The following is a 23,361-nucleotide window of genomic DNA, read 5'->3' on the forward strand; positions in this document are numbered from 1 at the left end:
TAAGAAGGGTCTGATCGCACCATAGGTGGATAAATTCGGGTTTTCTTTCTTTTATTGCGAATTTTATTCTTTACATTGCGAATTTTATATGTGCATTACATCTTACTGTTAATAGATACATACATATTTACCGAAGGTTTTCTCAAACACTATTCTACCATTCAATCTTTTTTTACCTTGGCGCCGGTGGTGTAGTGTAGCGTGATTACCTCTCACCCCAGCAGGCCTGGGTTCAATCCCAGTCGGCGCCGCCGGGATGTTCTGAGGCATAACATCCCTGATCACGCCTTCCTTCGGATGGGAAGTAAAGACGTTGGTCCCCGGTTCATGAGTTGATGGGTCGATAGGTAGGGTCCAGGTGTGGGAGCTGCCTCCCTGACGTCGGTAGCATTGGTGCTCAGCACGGAAAACAAGATCGACGAAAAAACAAATCAAGAAATTTTGTTTTGTTTCTTTGTTTCTTTTAGCCTTAGGCTGGTTCGTCTCTAATACACCATTCCATAGTCTCTCTCTAATCATTTTCATGAATACGAATGATCTACTGTTTGGGAAACGTCTTAAATTAAAGCTATCGCAACTGAAAACTAGCCATACAGCCGCTTTCTGCATCTGGTTTCTACAATCAATACGTCACGATAGAATATCCCCCATATCCTCGAAAGCTAATCCGTAATGGTTCTTAAGAATTTAAGAACACCATTCCCATATTCGTTGTGACTGTACGCAGGTTTTTATTCTATGTTCATTTGAAGTGTTCAGCACATTACAAAGAAGTTTGAATGCTTAATATCGTGAACTTTTTTATATGCGTTGTTAAGCGGAAGCTTACACTCCCGAAAATAAAAATTAATTTTCGACACGTTTTTATTTTTCTAAAACTAATGGAAACAATATAAAAAATCCAAGAAAATCAGTTTTTCCTCAGATTCTTCAGCAAATTTGCAAGTAAACAAATTTTTTCTATCTCATCATGAAACAAAAATTGGACACTCAGCAAAACTTAAAGGTCGATGCTTTGCGGTTTTTTGATTCCAACTTTATGTCATGATGACTTACAAAAATATTTTTAAATGAGAGTTTTTTTAATAAACTAGATAATTTTAGATTTTATTTTTATTTTTTTTATCTTTCTCCAATATTTTGAGACAAATCAAAACGTAATTTTTATTTCGGAGCGGTGAACTTTCCTTTAATATCTACAACACAGTACGCCTGTCCCGTTACTGAGAATTGAGCTTGCTCGCAGCATCGACTCGCATTTTACACCCTCGGTATTCTGACTGATAACTTTTAATTGCAAGTAGCCTAATGTGATGTGAAGTTTCGCAAATGATGTGATACACTACGCATTGACCTTCAAAGCTATAATTTTTCAAATTCAAAATAATCATGGAGGATTCCAAAGGGGACAAACGATTCAATGATTTTGTTTTCTGTAGTTTTGAGCATACTTTCATTTGATTCATATTTCATCTGCCAGTTCTTTGTGGTTATCTGTATGTGAGAACACACAATATGGCTATTTTTTACTTAAATTACTTAAATAACTCCATCTGTGGAATCGATATAGCTTTGACGTCTTCAACATGGATGTGTATTTTGAAGATATACATATATTTGTAGAATATTAGATTGATGGTTATCATTGGCTTTAGTTTTAAAAATATTTTAAAAATATATATTTGGAAGGCGTATAAATTACTCCTTATATCTCAAAAACTAAGACAACTTCGCTGAAGACACCAAACCCATAGTGTCTAGTGTCTAGTACTCTACACAGAAAAAAATTCAGAATTGTAACTATCGCGTAAAATCTCCCTTCGTTAAATTTGGAGCTATAGTTGGCATAAACAACGAAATCGTTTCCAAGCTTTCATACAATAGTGCTAATTAATGCGATATAGCGCTTAAATTTACATGAAATATCGCGTAATTAAACGCAAAATCTAGCATTAATTTTATGTGCGCGTAGAAATTTACGTGAATTTTTCAAACGGTGTAGTGTCTAGTAGTACAACTAAAAAGTTGATTTTCAATCAAACTCAATCATAGAGTTTCGAACCAAAACTGATCCCTAGCGCCTTATGATATGCATAAATCTTCCGGTGATACCATGTTGTAAAAGCTAACATTGTAAGCGTACATAAAAATGATCACGATATTGAGCATTTGAACCACTTTGCATTGATTACATCTGGTGTACATGTGTCATGTATCTCTCATGTTCAAATATTCGAGCACCAAGTCAAAATCACATTTTGCACTATTTTTTTTTTCAATATCTTCGGTAATTTTCAACGGATTTCTGAAGTTTTTATCTAATCTAATCTAATCTAATCTAATACCAACACAGCCAGTTCTTGAAAGCATCCTGGAAAATGATATATAGGGTTACGGTATGTAATGTGGGTCTAGTCCTTTCATTCGGCCTATCACGCAAATAAATAATTAATTAAGGAATATTACACAAAAAATAAGGAAAATATTGATCACTGATGGTTGATAAATGTGTACCACACACAAATCAATTTATATCACAACATTTCAATACATTTTCAGCTCTCGTAAGTAATAAAACTGGTTGAGAATATCACAATGTTCGGAGTTTTTAGCCGCCATGACTTATAAGGTTAAGATGGGAAGGTTGACTGACGATCATCAAATGGCCTGATTATGGCATTTATTGATTGGAATTACCTGATAATACACACTAGACGTAAAACTTACAGTTGCTGTTTGAATATTTTATGTTTATTTTAATTGTTTAACAACGTTTTCACAAGTAAAACATGGACCCAACTTTAGGGACACATTTCTTTTCTATGTTCCTAACTATGGCCCATGAAATTCATTTGACAGCATATAGCAATAAGAGTAACGTCAACAATGTTGTTTTGCATTTGGATGATAAGGAACGAACAGGAAGGGAGATTTTTTCTGCCAAACCTGTATAATGAACATCACAATGTTCTGATTTAGATATTCTGTGGTCAAAAGACGATAAGCGAAATTTTTAATTTTTAATTTTTAAATTGAGTGATTTAATGTAGTTTTCGTAAAATTTTCTCTAAGAAATGTTTTGAGGAATGAAGAGCATTAAGTTAACAGTGATAGTGATAAAAAAAAATACATCAGAAAACGTTACCAAGAGCGTTTTTTTGAGGATCAAACAAGATAGGACGAAGTTGCATCCATAAATAGACCCAATTTGGGGACAATAGACCCATATTACATACATTTCCCTCGTGAGTTATTGTCTTAAAAAAAGTAAGTTTTTCAACTTTTCGTGGTTTCTGATAGCAAACGACATGATAAGCATATCTAAGCATACCATTTAGCAGTAGAATATCGTTTGCAGGTAAATTCATTGATGAGTTATGATTAAAAACGTAATCGATGGCTGCATATTAGACCGAGGTTAGGGACGTATACCCTATACCTACATATTTTTTCTTGTCTATGTGATATATGTTTCACATCGAAGATGCGTCACACATATCAAAGCGGCCAGGCAGGTCTACTGTGCAGCATTAAACGGGCATGATTCAGAAAACATCGGGTCTATTCAAATCGAAGATTTAAACACGATGCTCCAGAATTCAATAAATGGTTGAAACGTGGACATCTCGTACCGTACATTCCGATTTTGGTAATTATATGATTGGTTGGTCGTTGGAAGCATCAAAGCTAGAAAGGTTAAGTGATGCTCCATTTTCTTTTGACGGGAAAGGAAAAGGAGAAGGACAAAGAATTATTTGAAATCTATGAACATAAACAACATTTTTGATTTGAAATATACAATATATAAATGCATAACAGCGCGGTGGCCACAACCCGAGTCTTGTCACTATTATCAAGTCATAAAAAGTAGCAAGGACTAAAATGTGATCCTTTGATTACTGGAAAATCCTGGTTCCCTAGTGTGAAGTTGTCACGACTAGGGTTCGGTGGTAGTTCTTATACCAGTAACGCACCACAAAAAAGTGATCTCCCAACGTTACTGGTTTGAAAAGATAAAAAATTACGGTTTTCATACCAATGCTAAAAAATATATATACATATATATCAATATACATATGTATATCAATAAAATCCGCCACCATGTGACATTTCCAATTAAAAGGAGACGGAACTAATATCCTTTCTTACATGATAAAATGATCAGAAATCCGTATAATATTACCGAAGATATAACATCAGCAGCAGCGCCGGTGGTGTAGTGGTAAGGGTGATTACCTCTCATCCCAGCAGACCTTGGTTCAATCCCAGTTGGCGCCGCCGGGATGTTCTGAGGCATAACATCTCTGATCACGACTTCCTTCGCAATGGAAGTAAAGCCGTTGATCCCCGGTTCATGAGTTGATAGGTAGGATTCAGGTGTGGGAGCTGCCTCCCTGACGTCGGTAGCATTGTTCAGCACGGAAAACAAGATCGACGGAAAACAAATCAAGGAAAAAAAATAATAGCATCAGCAGTGAATAATTTAATTTTGGTTTGGTGCTTGCACAAATTCCGTAAGTGGTATGGGATCTTCCTGTACCCACCTAAAAATATTCTTCATAAGTTAAGTACTAACAGAGAAGCTTGCGATCCATCTTTTCCTGTTCACTTCAATTTCACTATTTCCTGCCATTCGTCAGTATGGCCTTAATTAATTTCAAATGATAATCAACGAACAACATCGTGTAACATTCAACCCATGAATCATGAAGACCCCCCTCTAAACTTGGTGCGTATCATGTTTTCGATCGATAGAACATCGTAGGTACAACATGTTATAAAATCTTCTAATCAAAACTACCACAATCAGCCGCTCGCATTCGCTCACCACACGTATCAGCAAATTTCGAGCAAATCCTCTACCACTTCGTTGTTCTAATTTCCGTTGATTTTTATTTATGATCCCTGTTTCTTGGGATTTGTTTCTATTTCTCTTTTCATTGAACATCAGAACAGCGAACACAAGTTGAAAGCGGGCGTGTACCATACGTTAATTGGACTGCGATGCTACCGTCATCGATCGATGTACCGACCTATTTGAGTTAGCAGAAACACTTGGATTCCTCATAGTTGGTTATACCTTTTGAACGACCGATCTCGAGCCAGAACTGTTCCTGTTCTAGAGCTTGTAGAAGAAAAATTATTGCAAACCACAGGATGGGCCTATATGGCGATAGTAATTATGGCGTTGAAGCTGTTTCATAGGCCAATAACTTTTACTTTGTTGTAGGTAGTATTTTTCCAAGATCATTCATTGAAAATATATCATTGCCAATGAAAGCAGTCAGCACAGTTATAAATGATATTTCTGGCATGTAATACAGTGGCCAATCCACCTTCCGTGCTGTGTCGGTAGAAATCGAAAAAAAAAAAAACAGAATTGTCCGTGCAAGAGAAAATCAAATTTCTCCTCAATCCATTACGAAACCAACGAACGTGAAAACGTGCTACAATAAGGGCCAAAATGTTACAAAGTGCAAACAACCATTAGCATTCCCGCTGGTATCGAAATGGCTTTATGGTCGAAAATAAAAAGTCGTTTTATGCAGGGCGATTAGCGAATTTGTCACGGTGAAACAAACTGCGACACGAAATATTTGTCGAGACCGGTTTCCACTACCGGCAAGCTGTCAGTGAATGCCACAAGACTCGTGTTTGGTGAAGCGAACGAAGTAAAAAAAAAACAAAAATCAAAGTCAAGTGCATTCAGCATCTTACCACTAAGGATGTTGCTGCTTTTCTCGTGTTTGCGCATTTGTTGCGATTGGAGCTCTGAGCCGATGCTGTTGGTTAGTTTTTTTTCGTAGTTTCATGATGTTAGTTTGTTTGTTTTGTATTGAAAACTAAATATTATTTAGGCTAGTAAAATATGCATAGTGAAAATTGTTGTACAAGACACATCAGGACTCTGAGTCTTCCTTTTCAACAGGAATAGAAAACAGCACAAAGTACAGATGAGGGGAAACAGCCCATAATGCATCCCGGGGCAAAACGCCCGATGTGATTTTTCTTAGCACTCCCGTTTTTAATTCTTAAATTTGACAAGCTACCCGAGAAAAGTCGGTTAACATAATGAAAGCAAATCGCTATTAAAGTTTGCAGTTCCTATTATAATGAAAACTCATTTTGATTTCAATTGTCACGACAGTAGTCTGATATCATATTGTGCTTTCATTATGCAGTCAAGACTTTTTAAATGAAAGCAATTTAACTTAAAGTTCTGCTGTTAACGTATTGTTTGAAATGTAATTTAAGCTCATCTGTCGTTGAACTAACGATTTTTGTTCATTTGTTTTTTTTTAACACATTTTATATCATTCAAATTGATTTCTTTGAAAGCAAGATTAGTTTTCCGTTTGATTCAACAGTGTAAAAATTTGCTCTCATTTTTGCTGTGTTAACTGTTAAGTCAACCAAAATGAGATCAACTGGACAACATAATAGCAAATTTGCTATTATGTTGTCCGGTTGATCTCATTTTGGTTGACTTAACAGTTAACACAGCAAATATGAGAGCAAATTTTTACACTGTTGAATCAAACGGAAAACTAATCTTGCTTTCAAAGAAATCAATTTGAATGATATAAAATGTGTTAAAAAAAACAAATGAACAAAAATCGTTAGTTCAACGACAGATGAGCTTACATTACATTTCAAACAATACGTTAACAGCAAGTTTAGTACTGGAACTAGCATTTTGGCACAAAAAATCCCAGAATTAAGAGTGGAATAGCTTTTCGCATGTGATAATGAAAAATGTGCGCTCAATAGAGTAATGCAAATTTTGAAATTTTCGCTCCACAATACTTAAACGATTCCAAATCGGATCCTGACTAACCTCTCAAAATTTGAACCCATTTGGTGAGAAACTGAGATGGCACAAACCATTTGAAGTTTGTATGGGAAATACTATGGTAAAACCAAGATTTTTGTTCATGTCTATCTAATAATTCATTATATCGGCCTGCTTCAAAAACTTTCAACTGTACTTGTAGGAAATTTTTCCAGCTACAACTTTGCTAAAGACCATTTTTTAATTAAATGCAAAGATCGAAAGTTATCAATGGTTCAATGCGCTGATGTCTTATGATCATGCTCAATCAACTGCTCAGCAGGCAACATTGGTGTTTCTGGGGCGTTGAATAGGACACAAAAATCATGGCTACTATGTCACACTGCAAAATACAGTGTTGCCTACAGAGCAGCTGCTTGATCATGTCATAAGTTTACCAATCTCTTAAATAATTAATAACTTTTTCCTGTCTCGTTTTACATAGAAACGGTCTTAAGCAATGTTGTAGCTGAGAGAATTTTATATAAGAATGGCTATCGAACTGTTTCGCAGCTCTATATGGAAAAAGACTAGAAGGCAATGAACAAAAAGTTGAGATTTCCCATAGTAATTTACATGTAAACTTCAAATGGCTTGTGCGAAGTCTGTTTCTAACCAAATGAGTTGTAACTTTGGGAGGCTAATCAGGACCCGATTTGAAACCATTTAAGCACTGTGGAGCGAAAAAGTCAAATTTTGCATCAGTCTAGCGCTCATGGATCTGTTTATAATAGAATGACCTTATCTTGTGCTTATTTTGTGCTCTCCATGTGCTTTACTTAAGCGTTCTTACTCACATTTCGCGTCTATTTGCATCTGTAATTTATTTTTTAGAAATAAAATTAGATTACCAATTTAAAAATTAATTAAAATAAGTAAGATCACCGAACACAACGCTATAAAAAACGGTGGTTGTGATCGGATTTTAAGAACAGTTAAAAGTTGCACAACACTTCCACAAAAATGGCTGCAGGTAATGAACAAATTTCACTGAAACATTTGCTGCTCTCTAATATACCAACTTTCGTGTGATCCACACCGGCTGAGAGTGAACTCATCATTTAAAGAGTGTACCGTTTAAAATCCGCACATACAAAATTCCTTCTCAAAATTTGAGTTTTTATCCGATTATCACCAAATTTTCTGGGAGTAAAAAAAATCAATTAAAGTTGGTTTTGGCATCATTCATTTAATTTATTTCACCTTTATATCCGAATGCGCGAACCTTGGCCTTAACCTCAGCCATAAGGTCGACCTCAGAATCGACAGTTTTTTTTTGCATATTAACCCATGCTTTCTTCATTTCTTCTTCATTCTTCACCACTTTAGGTCTTCTTCACCACTTCATAATGGCAAAATATTTTTCTATTGGGCGCAATTCCGGAGTATTTGGGGGGTTCAGATCTTTCGGCACGAAATCGACAGCATTCGCCTTATACCACTCTAGCACGTCCTTCGTGTAGTGGCATGATACCAAATCCGGCCAGAAGATCTTCAGACCGTCGTGAGCCTTCAGGAGAAGGAGAAGCCAAATTCACCTGTCCATTCATGGTGCTTGCTATAACGAAAGGTGTACTCCGCTTTCCGCAAGTACAAACCGCTAGCCAAATTAAGAACTTCTTGGCGAACTACGACATCTTCTGTGTCCGGAGGTTCTCGGGAACATCACACTTATCCTTGGCAGTCACATACTGGTTTCTTGGAATCTGGTTGAAGTCCGCCTTCACATATGTCTCGTCTTCCATTATCCAGCAGTGTGGTTTCGTTAACTTCTGGTCGTACAACTTCCGGGCACGGCTTTTTGCGACCGTATTCTGTTTCTCGCTACGGTTTGGGGACTTCTAATCCTTAAACGTACGCAGCTCGAGTTTTGGTATTCTGCACGAAAGTCTTGCTCACATATTTTTAGCCACATCTCGAACTCAGGCGTTCGGTTTCTGATTAAAGGCCCCAACCACGTGGAATTCACGATTCCCAACTTTTTTTTCGATGGCACAATGCGACAGATCCTTATTCTCAAAGTACTCGTGCAAAACTTTTTCGCGCACGCACTATTCTTTCGTCGCCATTTTGAAAACTTTTGGGCACCTGATGAAATCAACTCACAGAGTGTAAACAATACACATTAAACTATGTATACGCAAAATTTCAATTAATTTTACCTAAGGAATCAAAAGTTAGAGCAATTTGAGTGTGTGCGGATTTTAAACGGTACACCCTTTATGGTTCATGGGATTTAAACAATTAAAACATCTGTGATAACATAACACAAATATCACTTTTTATTCATCCAACTTGTGTTGCTTCCGTTGTTGAAAAATGAAACTCCTTGATTATCACTACCATTAAAAATAATTGATTACCATTTACTATAAGTCTACAATGATTGCCCATAGGTTTACAAATTAGTTAACATATCTTCAGAGGGAATACATGTTTCTTTGTTCGGAATAATAAGTTGAATGTGAGTTTCTCGAAATACTCGAGTGGCAGTGACGTGAGTGCGGTGAAAGGTTTTCTGTTGTAGGTAAAAGACGGGTTTCTTACAATCTCAATATTTAGCAAGGAGCTTTACAGCGGGTTTGTTTATGTTCCTCATCGTCGACCTCATGACCAACGTGATCATCTCAGAGAGAAAGCAGTAGGGTGGTTGTTGCGTGCTGTACCATCATCAGCATTGTTGACGGCTACTCCCGCCTTGAGTTGTTACATTCAAAGTGTTTTTTATGTTACTTCATACGCGAAGTTAACGATTTTCAGAGTTGGTTGGAAATGCTAACATGAAGCTTTAGTGTGATGATTTATTAGCTAGAGAATGATCTTTAGAAGAGGGTAGGTGGATAGTTCCGTTAGAGTACGGCAGTATGAAAATTGAATAGAAGTTGAAAATGAGCGAAGGGCCATTAAAGCGACAGTTTACAAGATAGACGCACATTTTTGCCTAGCCCGTACGATGTACGCGGGGACTTGAAGTATGTCTCCAAGTCCACAGGCAAAAATGTGCGTCTATCTTGTAAACTGTCGCTTTAATGGCCCTTCGCTCATTTTCAACTTCTATTCAATTTTCATACTGCCGTACTCTAACGGAACTATCCACCTACCCTCTTCTAAAGATCATTCTCTAGCTAATAAATCATCACACTAAAGCTTCATGTTAGCATTTCCAACCAACTCTGAAAATCGTTAACTTCGCGTATGAAGTAACATAAAAAACACTTTGAAAGTAACTATGGTCGCATCGCCTGCTTAAGCGAATCCTGACCCATCTCCTACTCAACTATCCAACTCCGTAGAATCTTTGGGGGCGTCGGTGAGTCGCTGGCCTTCCGTTAATTAGATTTTTCATCAACAATATCCTTCCTTTCCCGTAACGGAGAAGATGGGCGTGGCCGGAAATGGTAACTGTCATGCTTTTCCTGTTCTGAACTTTGATTGGAGATCTATTCACTCCCAAATAGTTATCCTCGAGCAATCAGAATAAGAACGTTAAAGTAGATACATGACTGTAGCCAGTATGCAACCTACGAATTACTCCGTTACAAACGCAACACAACGTAACGCAATACTCAAGTATTTTATAATATTGTTGGATAAAAAAATCTATCAAACTTTTTTTTATTATTATATACCAACTAACACACCAAAGAGCTCGTTTTGAGGAACCACCTGATAGTTGTTAGCCAGGATAGAGGAATCGTAAATCACAAAATAAATAATACACTGTTTTATGTGATTTTTGGTATTTTATATACATACATTTTTGTTATCGTTTTGCTAGGTTGTTTAAGTGGATTTCGGGATTCTAATTTATGCGGGGTTTTTGCAACACGTATACCCCGACTCCAGTTGTATAATATGTAGTTTATGTCTGGAAGGGATCTCACTTAGCTCAGTCAGAAAAGGTGCAGCTATAAAGCAAGACTATGCTGGAGGCGGCTGAGTTCGATTTCCGGTCCAGTCTAGGAATTTTTCGGGTTGAAAAATGTTTCGACTTTCCTGGGCAAATAGTATGATTGTACTTGCCACACAATCATATAAGAGCAAAAATGGTACTGGCTCAGTTAACAGCTGTGGAAATGCTCAAAGAACACTAAGTTGAGAGCAAAGTCCCAGTAGGGACGTCAAAATGCTAAAAAAAATGCCAGCTATCATAAGTTTAGATAGTAATTTAAGATTATGTACAAAAGTGGAGCCTCTATTCTTGACTACCCTGGGTATTAGTATGATTGCGTCTATACAAACAAAGAAGTCTGACATAAGTTTTTGATTAATTTGAAATGTTGAGACTACATTTCTGAAAAAAAAAATTATGATGTTCATTTGAAGATATTATGCTTAACTAAACGGTAATTACAAAGTCTAAAACAATTATTAGATAGTAAGAAAAATCGTTTTTTTGCAATGCATATCTTATCCACTCGGTGCCTAAATCTATTCACACTTGTCAGATCCACTGGGTTGATTTGTGGAAGGCAGTTCGTTTGGACCCTTTTACTTTTATATTACGTTTTCTCTCCGTACTACGCTGCAATCGCTGCAGCCGTTTCATTCCATCACAGTCACTTTGTTTTCGGAATGTAATCTTAACTTTCCGAGAATTTCAAGCACTCGGCAAACAAGTTTGTTCCGGCAGAAATTGATGTTTGACAGTCTCATGCATACATGCTTACATTGCAGCAGTTTGAACATTCCAGCATATTGCAAAATTTGCTATCTCAAAGGGAATAAATTCAACAAAGTGAACAGGTAATCTGATGCAAGTTTTCCATCAACATTATTCAATTGCTTCGCGAATGCGGATGGCTTTGAGGTTACACAATTTTTCCTGGTCATTGTGTGTTAAATAATGGATCGTATAATTAAATATCTGTTAAAGCATAACTCGCCAGACTCAATGCATTTTAAGGCCAGCTCAGCTGTGCCGAATTATAAAAGGTTTGGACTTGCGGTAGAATTTTAATGTTCAATGTTTAATGTATAGAAACCCAAATGAAAATATTCATTTGCTCGCCAATAATTCACACGTGCGATTGGACAGAACGTGCAGATTAACAGTGTCGAAGACAGCATATTGATTCGGTTTCTGAGCATAAAGTTACTATCCATTAAAAAGCTTACCTTCCATAAGTTATTCCCATATAATCATCAAAGGAACAGGTTGCTACCAAATGAGTTGAAAGTTTTGGAGGACGTGATGTTGAATCGATAGATTCCATACACAAAAATATGTTTTCTGAAGCATGTAGAGAATCATAACAAGTAGGATTTGAGTCCTATGTCTATATTTGGTATATTAAATATATACCATTTCAGTCTACCCAATATCTTTAATTTTATCGTCATCAATCACTCCAACTTTTCTAAGCGGATCATGTTAGCATATACCACACCTATCGAAAATAAATATCAGACTTGACGTGTCCAAAAGCGATAACATTTGCATGTTGCTAAAAAATAGTTTTTTACAGTATTAGCCATCTTTCTCTCGATATAGCGGCATCATCGTCAATCAGATGATATGCTGAAATTTTATTTCTCATAGTAAACTCGGCCCATCCCGCTGTCCAAAGTTGCGGACCTGATCAATCCATTTTCTACATACTATAATTACCATCCACAGGTGCTTTGTTCCACCGATATTAAATCCTAACTCGTTCAGCAGAGGAAACGCACGGGAACGTTATAGTTGGCGTCTTATTGTGTGGCAGTTTGGGAGAAATGCCGCATGCATGCATTTTATGTTCGTTGCTAAGTCTACCGTACCATTATTTTCTCCGCTGAACGGAGAACCGTTGGAAGAAAATATGGCCCGCCAACTTGTGCGAGCGAATGTGTCTTTATAGCTTTTTCATGATCCATTGATCTCCGCGTCGCGTCGTCATCATCGTCGTCCACCGGAATCGTCACACCGCTAGCTAGTTGAGTATCGTTCAATTTCACCGGTCCATGAACGGCAGTTACCACAATAAGAGAATTCCCTCTTGGAAAGCCTTATATTCATTGGATCTTTTGACAGCCCAACTTTCCGTGTTTGCTACTTTGAACGCAATCTCTCTGATCGTCGCGTCCGTCGTCCGTCGCGACCGACTCGTTGGTGTGGCGGAAATCGTTTGGACGGATATTTAAATACAGATAATTTCGTCGATTTCTTTGGTGAGCTCCAAATTTGAGACTTTAAAGACTATTTACCTTTGATTTCTATACGTGTGCCTGCATTCGTTATGGGAAGTGACCGACCGGACTTCGAGAAAAAAACCGAAAATAAATCTTTCACGGAGTAACGAATTTAATTGACGATCACCAGACGATCGGATGCTTCCCGGTCCAGCCAATAATTGTAGATTCAAAAAATCCGTGGGCTGGGATTATGTATAGATATCATCGGTAAATTATTTGTTTTGGGAATCTGTTAATAGTAGTGTTGTGGGATTGTTTTTCATTAATCCAGTCTGAGCCGTCTTTCCTCTCTGAACAGAGAAGAAAATTAACAGTTTGGGTTCAGATTGGGTAGTAGCTCTCCGTTCATTGAAGTGAAATATGTTCAGCTCCCGCTCAGAATGATCGACGCCATTATATTTGAACCTGATGATGGATCGCCTGAACGATTGTTTGCAGCTTTTACGGTGAAAAAATAGTTGGCAAGTGTATCTTGTCATTAGCGTTGTTGTCACTCACACCCACTCAAGGTGGATTACCATCTATAAACGATCATGTTTCGTAGTTACGGAGTGGCAGTTTTTCTACTTTGAATGATTTTTCTCTTGCTACCTACTTGCTGTGAGGAATAAGTGGGCGAACTTTTGGCGATCTGTAATCGTTTTGACGAACAGTGCTTTTGTTTATTCACCGTTTATTGCTTTCATTATTACATGTTTTCACAAATACCTGTTGAAAGTGGGTCAGCACTCAGTGTAAAGTTTACTTTTCAAAGAGTCATATTTATTTCACTTTTAGCTCAGTTGATCATATCCTATTTTCCGCACCCACACCGTAAGGGTTGCCATCCAGAAAGCATGTATTAGTACCGTCCCAATGCCGCGTTCATCTAGATAAAATTGATAAATAGCAGATTTTTAGCGATGGGCCCAATCTTAGATCCATAGGCCAATATTAGAGCCATTTCCCATATATATTGTAGGAATGTATGACAGTAAGTAAATTCGCTAATTAAAATTTATTTTCAACGAATTATTGACAGTGTCCGTCTTGCCCTGGTGATTAACTATTTACAAAAATGCTTTTATTTGCAAGCCTAATATCATAATTAAAACTACAAGTTTTACCAAGCTATCTAGAAGAGGTCCAGGAACAGGACAGTAGCCTATGTTGTAAGCATTTTGCTGTTTAGGTGCTTTGCAACCATAGGAATTGTGTATCGAAATTTACATCACATCTCCGCCTGAGAAATAACTTTTTGTTTTTGATTATATTTTTACATTTGTCAGCTCCAGTGAAAAGTAGCATGTTGTGTAATGCATTAAATATCGTTAAATGAGAGTGGGTATTATCAAAATTCGACTATTCAATAGTTAAGCCTTCAAACAATTAGTTGTCCGTGCTACCCCCACTGTCCGTCTTACCCCAAATACTCTTATCAAATATAAATCTTGACGCCATCGATGTATTGAATCAAAATGTCATTGTATTGAAATATCATATGGTTAACGAAAAAGCAAAAAAAAAGAGTTTTATTGACAAACATAACTGTTTATAAAAAGTTATATTTTAACAAATATCAATCGGCATATTATTATTATTATTTAGCTTTATTTAGGAGGCTTTCAGCCTTAGGCTGGTTCGCCTCCAGATCAATCGGCATATTCCATTCCCTCGGTTTGGTCACCGTTGCACCTTTTTTAAAAAAAATACACACTTTAAAGGTATGGAATAGCCATATAAAAGGTATTCGAGGTAAGACTGACAGTTGGGATAAAATGGACAGTTGATTGTTTTGTGGTTTAACTATTCAATTATAGGTGTTGTTACGTCCACTGAGTTGGGCGAAAAGTTCAACTCACTTTAAATAATTCAACTTCTCTTCCTCATTATGCTCCGAATGCGTCTTGAGCATCCCTAGCCATGCACATCGAAGACTTTGTTTGTTAGCGTTCGCTTGGATAATATATAGATCTAGTAGTAGTTAATTAATAATATAGTTTAGCAATACTTTCTCACATATCCGAACATGGCCATCCGAGCAGGAGAAAATAACTTCAGAACACCTAATTCTGTTCCTGATACCACACTTTCGGTGTCGATCGTACTGACAGAAGAGGTAAAATACCAAAGAATAATACCAACAAATTGCATGCAAAATACTTTGATAATAATAAAAAATGTATATGTTGATACCGAAAGAATACCTGCGTGGTATTGTTTTGGAATTGAAATTTCATAATTTGATATTGGAATGGAATTGTGGGAACATTTTTTTTTTGTATTTTACCTATTATGTCAGGCTAAATCATACCAATTAAATGTATCGAGATATTCGTTCCTACTTGGGAAATGCAGCCTTCAGTTCTCAATGACCTACGGTAATCATACAGCTATTTCGATTGTTTTTATGATGTAGAAACATTAAACTTTCAAGACTGTCCGTCAACCCCTAGCACCTGTTCGTTTCACCAGAGCATAAAAATGTTTGTTTATTTATTGACTATTTTTGATTTACAGTAATAGTGTTAAATTGGTTTACATATGTACCTGGAAACAATTCCCGGGAAATTTAACAAAATTATCAATTCCCTATACTCGGCAAACTGGTTGCATTTCTTTAGGTATTTTTGAACATCATACAACAATCATTTTCACTGAAAATAGACTACCCAACTTGTCATAGACTGGTTGTGAAAACCTATATGTACCATATAAATCATTATAAACTTACTGCAACTTAATGCGACGGGAATGTGCTATGTTTCCAAGTAGCACCCGGAAAATGTAATGGTTTGATTTTCGAATGGAAATAAGAACCTATCTGGAGAAGCTAATAAAAATTTCTGGAGGGAGGGAAATTGGAGGATACTACCGCAAAAAGTCAAACCAGTTTCCGGGGGAGCTCTGAAAAAACTTCCAGTGCAAATCAATCTCCAATAGAAACCTGGAATTTATTTCCAGTATAAGTCGGAAGAATAACAAGTAAAAGAGTACTACCCACCACAGTGTACTCACAGATGGCGGTAATATTTTAGCGACGATGTTTTACAATGAGAAATATTCAGTATGTTATGTCTGTTTGTCTGTGATAGTAGGTTGCAATCAGAATGACTGTTTTAACCTATGCACCTATTTCAAAAGTGTAATTAAATAACCCAAAGTTTCTTAATATAACTAAAACTATCTATCATCGCACAGATAGTGATTTAACTTTTTGCTCTAATATTGTAGAAACTTGATGTCTTCAGCAAAATTGCTTACCTTAAAAACCGAACAACTCTTCTCAAGATACCAAAGCTCCACAACCATGCAAAATTCAATGTTTGCTTCAAAATCTGAACTTTTGCTAAGCAACAATATGGTTAAAATCACCTACTTTCGAGAAAATAATGAAAAAGCTTCAAAATAAGTGCTTACTTCAACTGCAGATATCTGCAGAAACTATTGGCACCAGTTTTACGCTTTTCAAAACTCGAATACAAAATTTTTTGATTGGAAAGCTATTGCATTAGCTTGAGTCTACCTTCAAAAATAGTAAAAAAGCATTTTCCATGCATCACGTTTAAAAAAAGATTAGGACAGTTAAATTTAAAATGACCTCACAACTGATTTCGGTATCCTAAAGAATATAGGTAGATAAATGCAGAATGCTACAATTTTTTTTTATTTTGTCGCTATATTTTAATCTCGGGCCCATAGTGCTGTGATTAGGAGTTGAAGGTATGGCTTAATGAGAATTATAAATTACTTCACTCAGCATACCCACATAAATAGCCCAAATAATTCAACTTCATCTGACATCATTGAAGTGAGTCCATTGTTGTGTACCTAAAAGCTTGCTGCTGAAACCATTTAAGGATTATATATAACATCAAATTAGACTCCACTAATTTGACCTACCTTCAAGATGGTCACAGCACAGCATGCTTGGATGTTTGAGTTAATGAATGTGTCGCTATTTTTTTACTTTCACTTCACTGGGTCACACGTTCTTCTTAAGTCTGTCCATTGGGAAGGTTTTGCTTCTCATCGTTGCTGCTCAATCAGCCGAAAAAAGTTATGCTTACCTGTGATAATGCCTCCAGGGTTCGATCGGTTGAATGAGTCATTACCTTGGTCACAGTGGGTAATTGCATGCCTATTCATTGCAACGGCACTTCTATCATTGTTCTTCATCTACCCTCCTGAGGTGCAATCAGAACGCTCGAACCCGAAACAAATCATTTTAATCAGTCATACGCGAACCGTTCGATTTCACGACGGCTAATTATTGTATATTTTATCCCTGCTAACATCTATTTCTTTTTGATTTACTTGGATCTTTTAGCTTAATTTTGCTGCTAATGTGTGTGCTTTCGACGCTGCAAGCTGCGCCCAATGGTCACCAGAGCGACAGCAGTGCCGAGCTGGTGACGATGAAAGGAAATGAGAACGAAACAGTCAAAACGGCTAAATCATTAACGGCCGTCAGTAGGACCAAGAAATCCAACCTCAAGTCGACACCAATTACCTACATCACTACGCTAGCTGACGCAGCCCATCAGCACCACGTAAAACTGGCACCGAAGAAGTACAACAAACCGATGGCGAAAGCTCGTGATGACAAAGAGCTGCAGCAGCACAAGAAAGTCAAAGGCAAGCATCATCACTCGGAAAAGTCCGCCGGAAAGTCTCTGGCGGTGATGCCGAAAAAGGAATCTTTGAATAATCCAGCACTGCTCAGGTGAGTTGGGTGTAGGGCTGTAAGGAAAAACAGCTATAAAACTTGTGTTGCGAAAATGGGCACGATAAAATTGCGGCACCTGAATACAGGTTGGATTTAATTTGTTAAACAGTGCTCCATAACATTTCAAAAGTGAGCATGTAAAACTGACTGACATTCCTGTCACTTGAATAAGAAATACAGCAAGTGAAATTTGTATGAAGATCTTTGTAAACAGAATAATCTATTAATATATCATTGATTTGTGCTATTTTTGGTGGGGCGTTTTATACACTTCTACCCTATTTTCAAACAATAAGTTATGCATCTTTATAGGCATAACTTAATTTTTAATGGCATTCTTCAATTCATTTGGCATTTTTTTTTAAATCTATTCATTTATTAAGGCTCCATTGCGTTACCTTTGCGGAGTCATATTTCAATGTGAAAACCTTCAATTTTTTATAAAAAATCCACACGAAAAATAGAGGTGGGTTGTCCTCAGTAGGCCAAACAATTTGTTTTGTAAACTATTTTTGTATACGAATTTTCTGCCATCCAAAACGCTACCATTAATCTCCTGAGGTTGCAACTCCGTGAATGCCATATCACCTGAAATTACACAGAGAACCAACAGATGACTAACTAATATCCTAAACTTGTGACCTCAAACTTTATAATAGACAATAACAGCGTTGGTCGCGTCCGAGTGCCAGTTAATTAAGGAACGGGTAGGAACGTGTTGACATGGTACTCGGATTGTTGGATGCTGAGAAATCCACTGCATTTCTACGATAATCACTGGGATGTTAGATAAAAGGATTATGTTTGCAGCAGGGTTCGTTTTAACAAACGGTGCGCTGATTTAAAATAATTTTCATGTTAAAAAAGAAAGTGACTAGCAAATTTTGATTGAGAAGGGGCCTGAGATCAAACTCATGATATTCTGCTCAGTCAGCAAACATGGTTGCTCTATGGTCTCCGAGCCCCTCATATTACATCATATTGATTTGTTGTTGTAATTAATAAAAACCAGCACCGACGACAAGTTTCACAAAATACACGATGAGCAAGCATTGTGACTATAAATCTCTCTAATATGAAGGGTCCTTGGATTGATCCAACGATTTTATGATCTAAGCAAAAATGGCCCAGTCCGTCATATCACAATACATCACTCATGACTATAGGCGTGCGCATACCTCTTCATTAGGGGGGCCAGCCAATTAATAGGGAGCGTCTTATATATTAGGTGCTATTGTGGGGCATATTGATTTAAGTGAGACAGAAAGTGGTGTTTGTGCTGTTTTCTGTTTGCATAATGTATTTTTTTTCCAACATTTAAGTGATTTAAGAGGGAGAAGGAATGAACTGTATATTAAACTGTAATAAATTAAACGACCAAAATAGTGCAATGTATGTATTTATGTATTTGTTCCCAAAATAACACGAAAAATAAGTAAAATCTCATCGACTGCTGATCGTTTACCATGAATTTATTAGTTTTTTTTTTTTGAGATTCCGTTTGACCAAGACTCAATACCGTTCGATAGGGCGTAGTTCTGCTGAAATTTCCTTAGCCTAGTGTCGAGTAACAAATTTAACTGATATCTCAGCCTGCTGAGATTATGCGAAATATTATCCGAAACTCAACAACCACATGTTAGTATAATTAGTAAGGCTGAAGCTTAGCTCTAGTTAATCTCATCATACATTACTGAGCTTTGGAAAATAAAACTACGTGTCTTTTGCGTCATGAAGGGTGTAGTAGAAAGAGTTGGAATATTAATCATAATAAATAATGTAATATAACTGAAACATATCGACAGACCAAAGGCAGACAATAAGAACGTTTGCCTGACTAAAAATAAGATTGCCACATTGCCAGTTAAGATAAAAAATATGCATTGTAACTAACAAACGTAGCAATTTTCAATGAAAGCTGTGAGTGATAAATTATCTTACGCAGGATATTACACTTTTCTCTGAAATAACGATACAAGGAATAATATAAGCATGTCCCATTGCCCATAAAAGAAGGATAATAAATAGGAATTCAAGTAGAGAAGGGACAGTTATGCTTCTACGGAAAGATTAGTTAATGACTGCAAAATGGCATCACTGAGACCTTAAAGTATAACTGAATTAACCATATTTTCACGTGCTGGCTCATTCTTTTAAAACCAATCTGTGTTCACGATGCACAAAAACGCCTCTCCCTTTCTCTAAATTTGCAATGTTTTTCTTCTCCCTTTTACAGCAAATTGGGTCTCGGTAAGCTGCACGTCTCCTCTAGCCACCACAAGAAGCGATTAGCGGTTGAGTCCCGCCACCACGGTCGACCCGATGACTCACATATGTTCGTGATCAAGCTGCCACCGAATCCCTACTACTACACCAACAATGGACCGGTTCCGGCGCCGAACGCGATCGAGGATGTAGGCAAAAAGGTACGTACATCCGAACCTCTTGAATGCGCACCTACATAGGTATAGCATAAAGGGAAAAATTCCCATTGATTGTCGTGATGCACAGGTTAATCCATAGATTACGGACAGTCAATAGGTCTCCTCACTCTTCGCTAGTGGTCGGTATCACACGCTCATTTGCGTCCATTCAGCCGTGACGAAGGCCTCTTATTCATCGGTGTTTTTATCCCTCATGGGATTTTCAGATTCATGGAAGACGAAATAACAATAAAAAAAAAACAAAATGTGCTAGAGAAAACCACAACAACCGAACGACCGATTAGCTATGAACACTCATTCGCCATATCTACAAGTATGATATGGTGTATACAATTTTGTTTGCGAGTTGGATAAAGTAGTCCAAATATTTGCTCAAACTAACGTCAGAATAAAAATGATGCTTGGATCAGGAAATAGTTTACTGTTTTATTATCAATTGATAGCTAATAGCTTCGATAGATAAAATTTTGTTGGATTGGTGACCTTAATAACCCATGATATTGCTGGATGGTATTTATGGTCGTTGGTTTGTTTCGTATTCGTTACCATTAAACAATTTGTATTCAAGTTTGAAGTTGTTATTCAGTCCTGGAATGAATCAATTATTTATTATGTTACGGTGTTTCGGTTCTTTTATGATCGTTTTCAAGAACTGGATACATCAATTGAGCTGAAGTAGAAGTCTAGGCTGGCAAAATATGTGTTTTTTTGTGACTTGTTTACTTTTTTTAAGCCGGTCATCTAAAGGTTTCAAGTTAATCTGTTTTCAACAAATACTTTCTTTTTTGTTAAAAAATTAATTGATGAACGAATTTTACTGTTCTCAATTATCAGGGGAATTTATTTTTGTGAATTGATATATACGAACGAAGTAGGATAGAACATTAACATGTTCTATATTATTCATGGTTTTTCTAAAATTCCCTACCTGCCTTGTAAACTTATTGTTTAAATCTTACGTTATAAGTGCATGATACCTTACGCAAATCAGTGAAAGTCTCTTTAATAAAGAAAACTTATCTAATCTTACTCTAATCGTCACGAGTTCAAATCTCATCCCCAGACATGCCACGAATGTCCTAAAAGGTGTTAAAGTGACTATATCTAACAAAACGAATTAATATACGAGTATACGCCAAATTTCAGGTGGTTCCTAACGTCCAAATAAGAAGAAGAGGAATGATGATTATATTATTAATTCTGCTCCGTATGATATGATATAAGAACAATTTTGAAAATAACCCAAAATTTTTTTTTATTTTTATTTTTTCATCAAAGGTCCCAGTGGGTTTCAAGTCAAACGGAAAGCCCGGTCGCATCTATCATTGGAATATCCCCGTACTGAAGAAAATCCTCGGAAACAATCAAGGACGAAACCCTAATTCGCGCCATCATGACAACATTGACGAGCTGATCGACATTAAGGATATTCCAACGTGGAGTAAACCATGGGAGAATGAAGCGTTGGATAAATCGTTAATCAAATTCAGCGCTGCAGACCATGCGGAGAAACTTCAGAAGAAGAAATCTCCGACGTATTACGCACCTATCAAGGCCAAGAAAAGTGCTCATGGAAAGATCTATGCAAGCAATGGCAAACCACAGAGCTTCTACGTGATTGAGAAGAGCCTCCAAAAAAATCTGAAACCCATTCAACATCACAAACTGATTCCGTAAGAGGAATTACACCGATAACGATCTTCTTGCCAGTTTGTCGAGTAGTAGAGGATGGAGAATAGGTAGTAAATAAGGGAGGTTAAATCGTGTAACTTGAAGCTCACTGCGAGCATATAAAACAACGTACACACACATTGAGCTTTATGAATAATACAAGAGAGCTTTTCTGTAGAAGAAAAGGCGTTACGAGGTCTTTGGTTGGTGTCTTTGGTGATCGTTCATCGAGTCGTTCGTGAGATTGATCGATTTCGATGGAATAGTTGCAAAGACAGCAACCGAAATGGTCATTTTTCGGATCATATTTATTTTTATCTCAGCTAAATCTGGGTATTAACGAACGAAATAAATGCGCACATTTTTAATATTAATAACAAATAATTTTAAGGTTATATATAGATAGCTAGGCGTAGATCTTTAATCGAAAGCAATTGAAAGACTAAAATTTTTATGGTAGTATTTAAGGGAAATGTAAAATACATACAAAATATTGACGATAACGATAAGAATTATCATCGCTTCTACGGAACTTAACAAGATTTTGGACTTCCATTTCTCTAATGTTTAGATACTGCAAGACCGGTTCCAAGTGCATCATTCCAATTCAGTGATAAATTTTGTAAAAATATATCTCGTAACAAAACGTCTTTACACGTTTCATAATAAATACATTTTTAAAATAGATGTTAAATTTCTTATTGGGTGTCCGAACAGCCATAAGCATTAGACTGATGCAAAATTTGAAATTTTCGCTCCACAGTTCTTAAACTGTTCCAAATTGGGTCCTGCTTAGCCTCCCAAAATTTGAACTACTTTAGTAAGAAACTGACTTGGCACAAACCATTTCAAGTTTATTTCGGAATTACTATAGGAAAACTTATGTTTTTGTTCATATAGATAGATTATATATTATATAGACAGTTCACCACATCACTAAGCTTTTAAAAATGATAGCATTGATTGTAGACAATTTTCTCAGCTACAACTTTGTTGGAAACCACTTTTCAATCAAATGTAAGGAACAAAAGTTATTATTGTTTGAAGTCACTATTGTCTTATGATTATGCTCATTCAACTGTTCAGCAGGCAACATTGGTGTTACCGCTGCGAAGAATAGAGCACAAATATCATAGCTACTATGTCACACTGCAGAATACAATATCAATCTCTTAAACAATTAATAACAATTTAATTTGACTATTGGCTGAAAAAAGATATGGCGCAAAGTTGTAGCTTAGAAAATATCCCGTAAGAATAGCTATAGAAATTTTCGAAAAAGCGATATGGAAAATAGGCAGAAGACAATGAACAAAAAGTTTGGTTTTCCCATTGTAATTTCCATATAAACTTCCAATAGCTATAGAAATTTTCACAAAGTCAGTTTCTTACCAAATGAGTTTAAATTTTGGGAGGCTAATCAGGACCTTATTTTAAATCGTTAGAGCACTGTGGAGTGAAAATTTCAAATTTTGCATCAGTCCAATAAGCATGCTCACAGAAGAGAGGCAAGTATTGTTTCTACATTA

At 36.6% G+C, this 23,361-nt stretch overlaps 1 protein-coding gene across 1 annotated transcript in view; it reads left to right on the forward strand.

The window, feature by feature from the left end:
* LOC135712948 (uncharacterized) overlaps positions 1–22,517 on the forward strand; it is a 78,203-nt gene extending 55,686 nt beyond the window's left edge. The window contains exons 2-4 of the mRNA XM_065236048.1: positions 17,319–17,714; positions 19,954–20,143; positions 21,440–22,517. Of these exons, the coding sequence (XP_065092120.1) occupies positions 17,319–17,714; positions 19,954–20,143; positions 21,440–21,838 (985 nt within the window). The 3' untranslated portion in view covers positions 21,839–22,517. The remainder of the gene's footprint in view (positions 1–17,318; positions 17,715–19,953; positions 20,144–21,439) is intronic.
* The last annotated feature ends 844 nt before the right edge of the window (positions 22,518–23,361 follow it).

Source organism: Ochlerotatus camptorhynchus, unplaced genomic scaffold (assembly GCF_037179485.1).
Source record: "Ochlerotatus camptorhynchus isolate MF236.1 unplaced genomic scaffold, CSIRO-AGI_Acam_v1.1 ptg000521l, whole genome shotgun sequence".
Lineage (NCBI taxonomy): Eukaryota > Metazoa > Arthropoda > Insecta > Diptera > Culicidae > Ochlerotatus > Ochlerotatus camptorhynchus.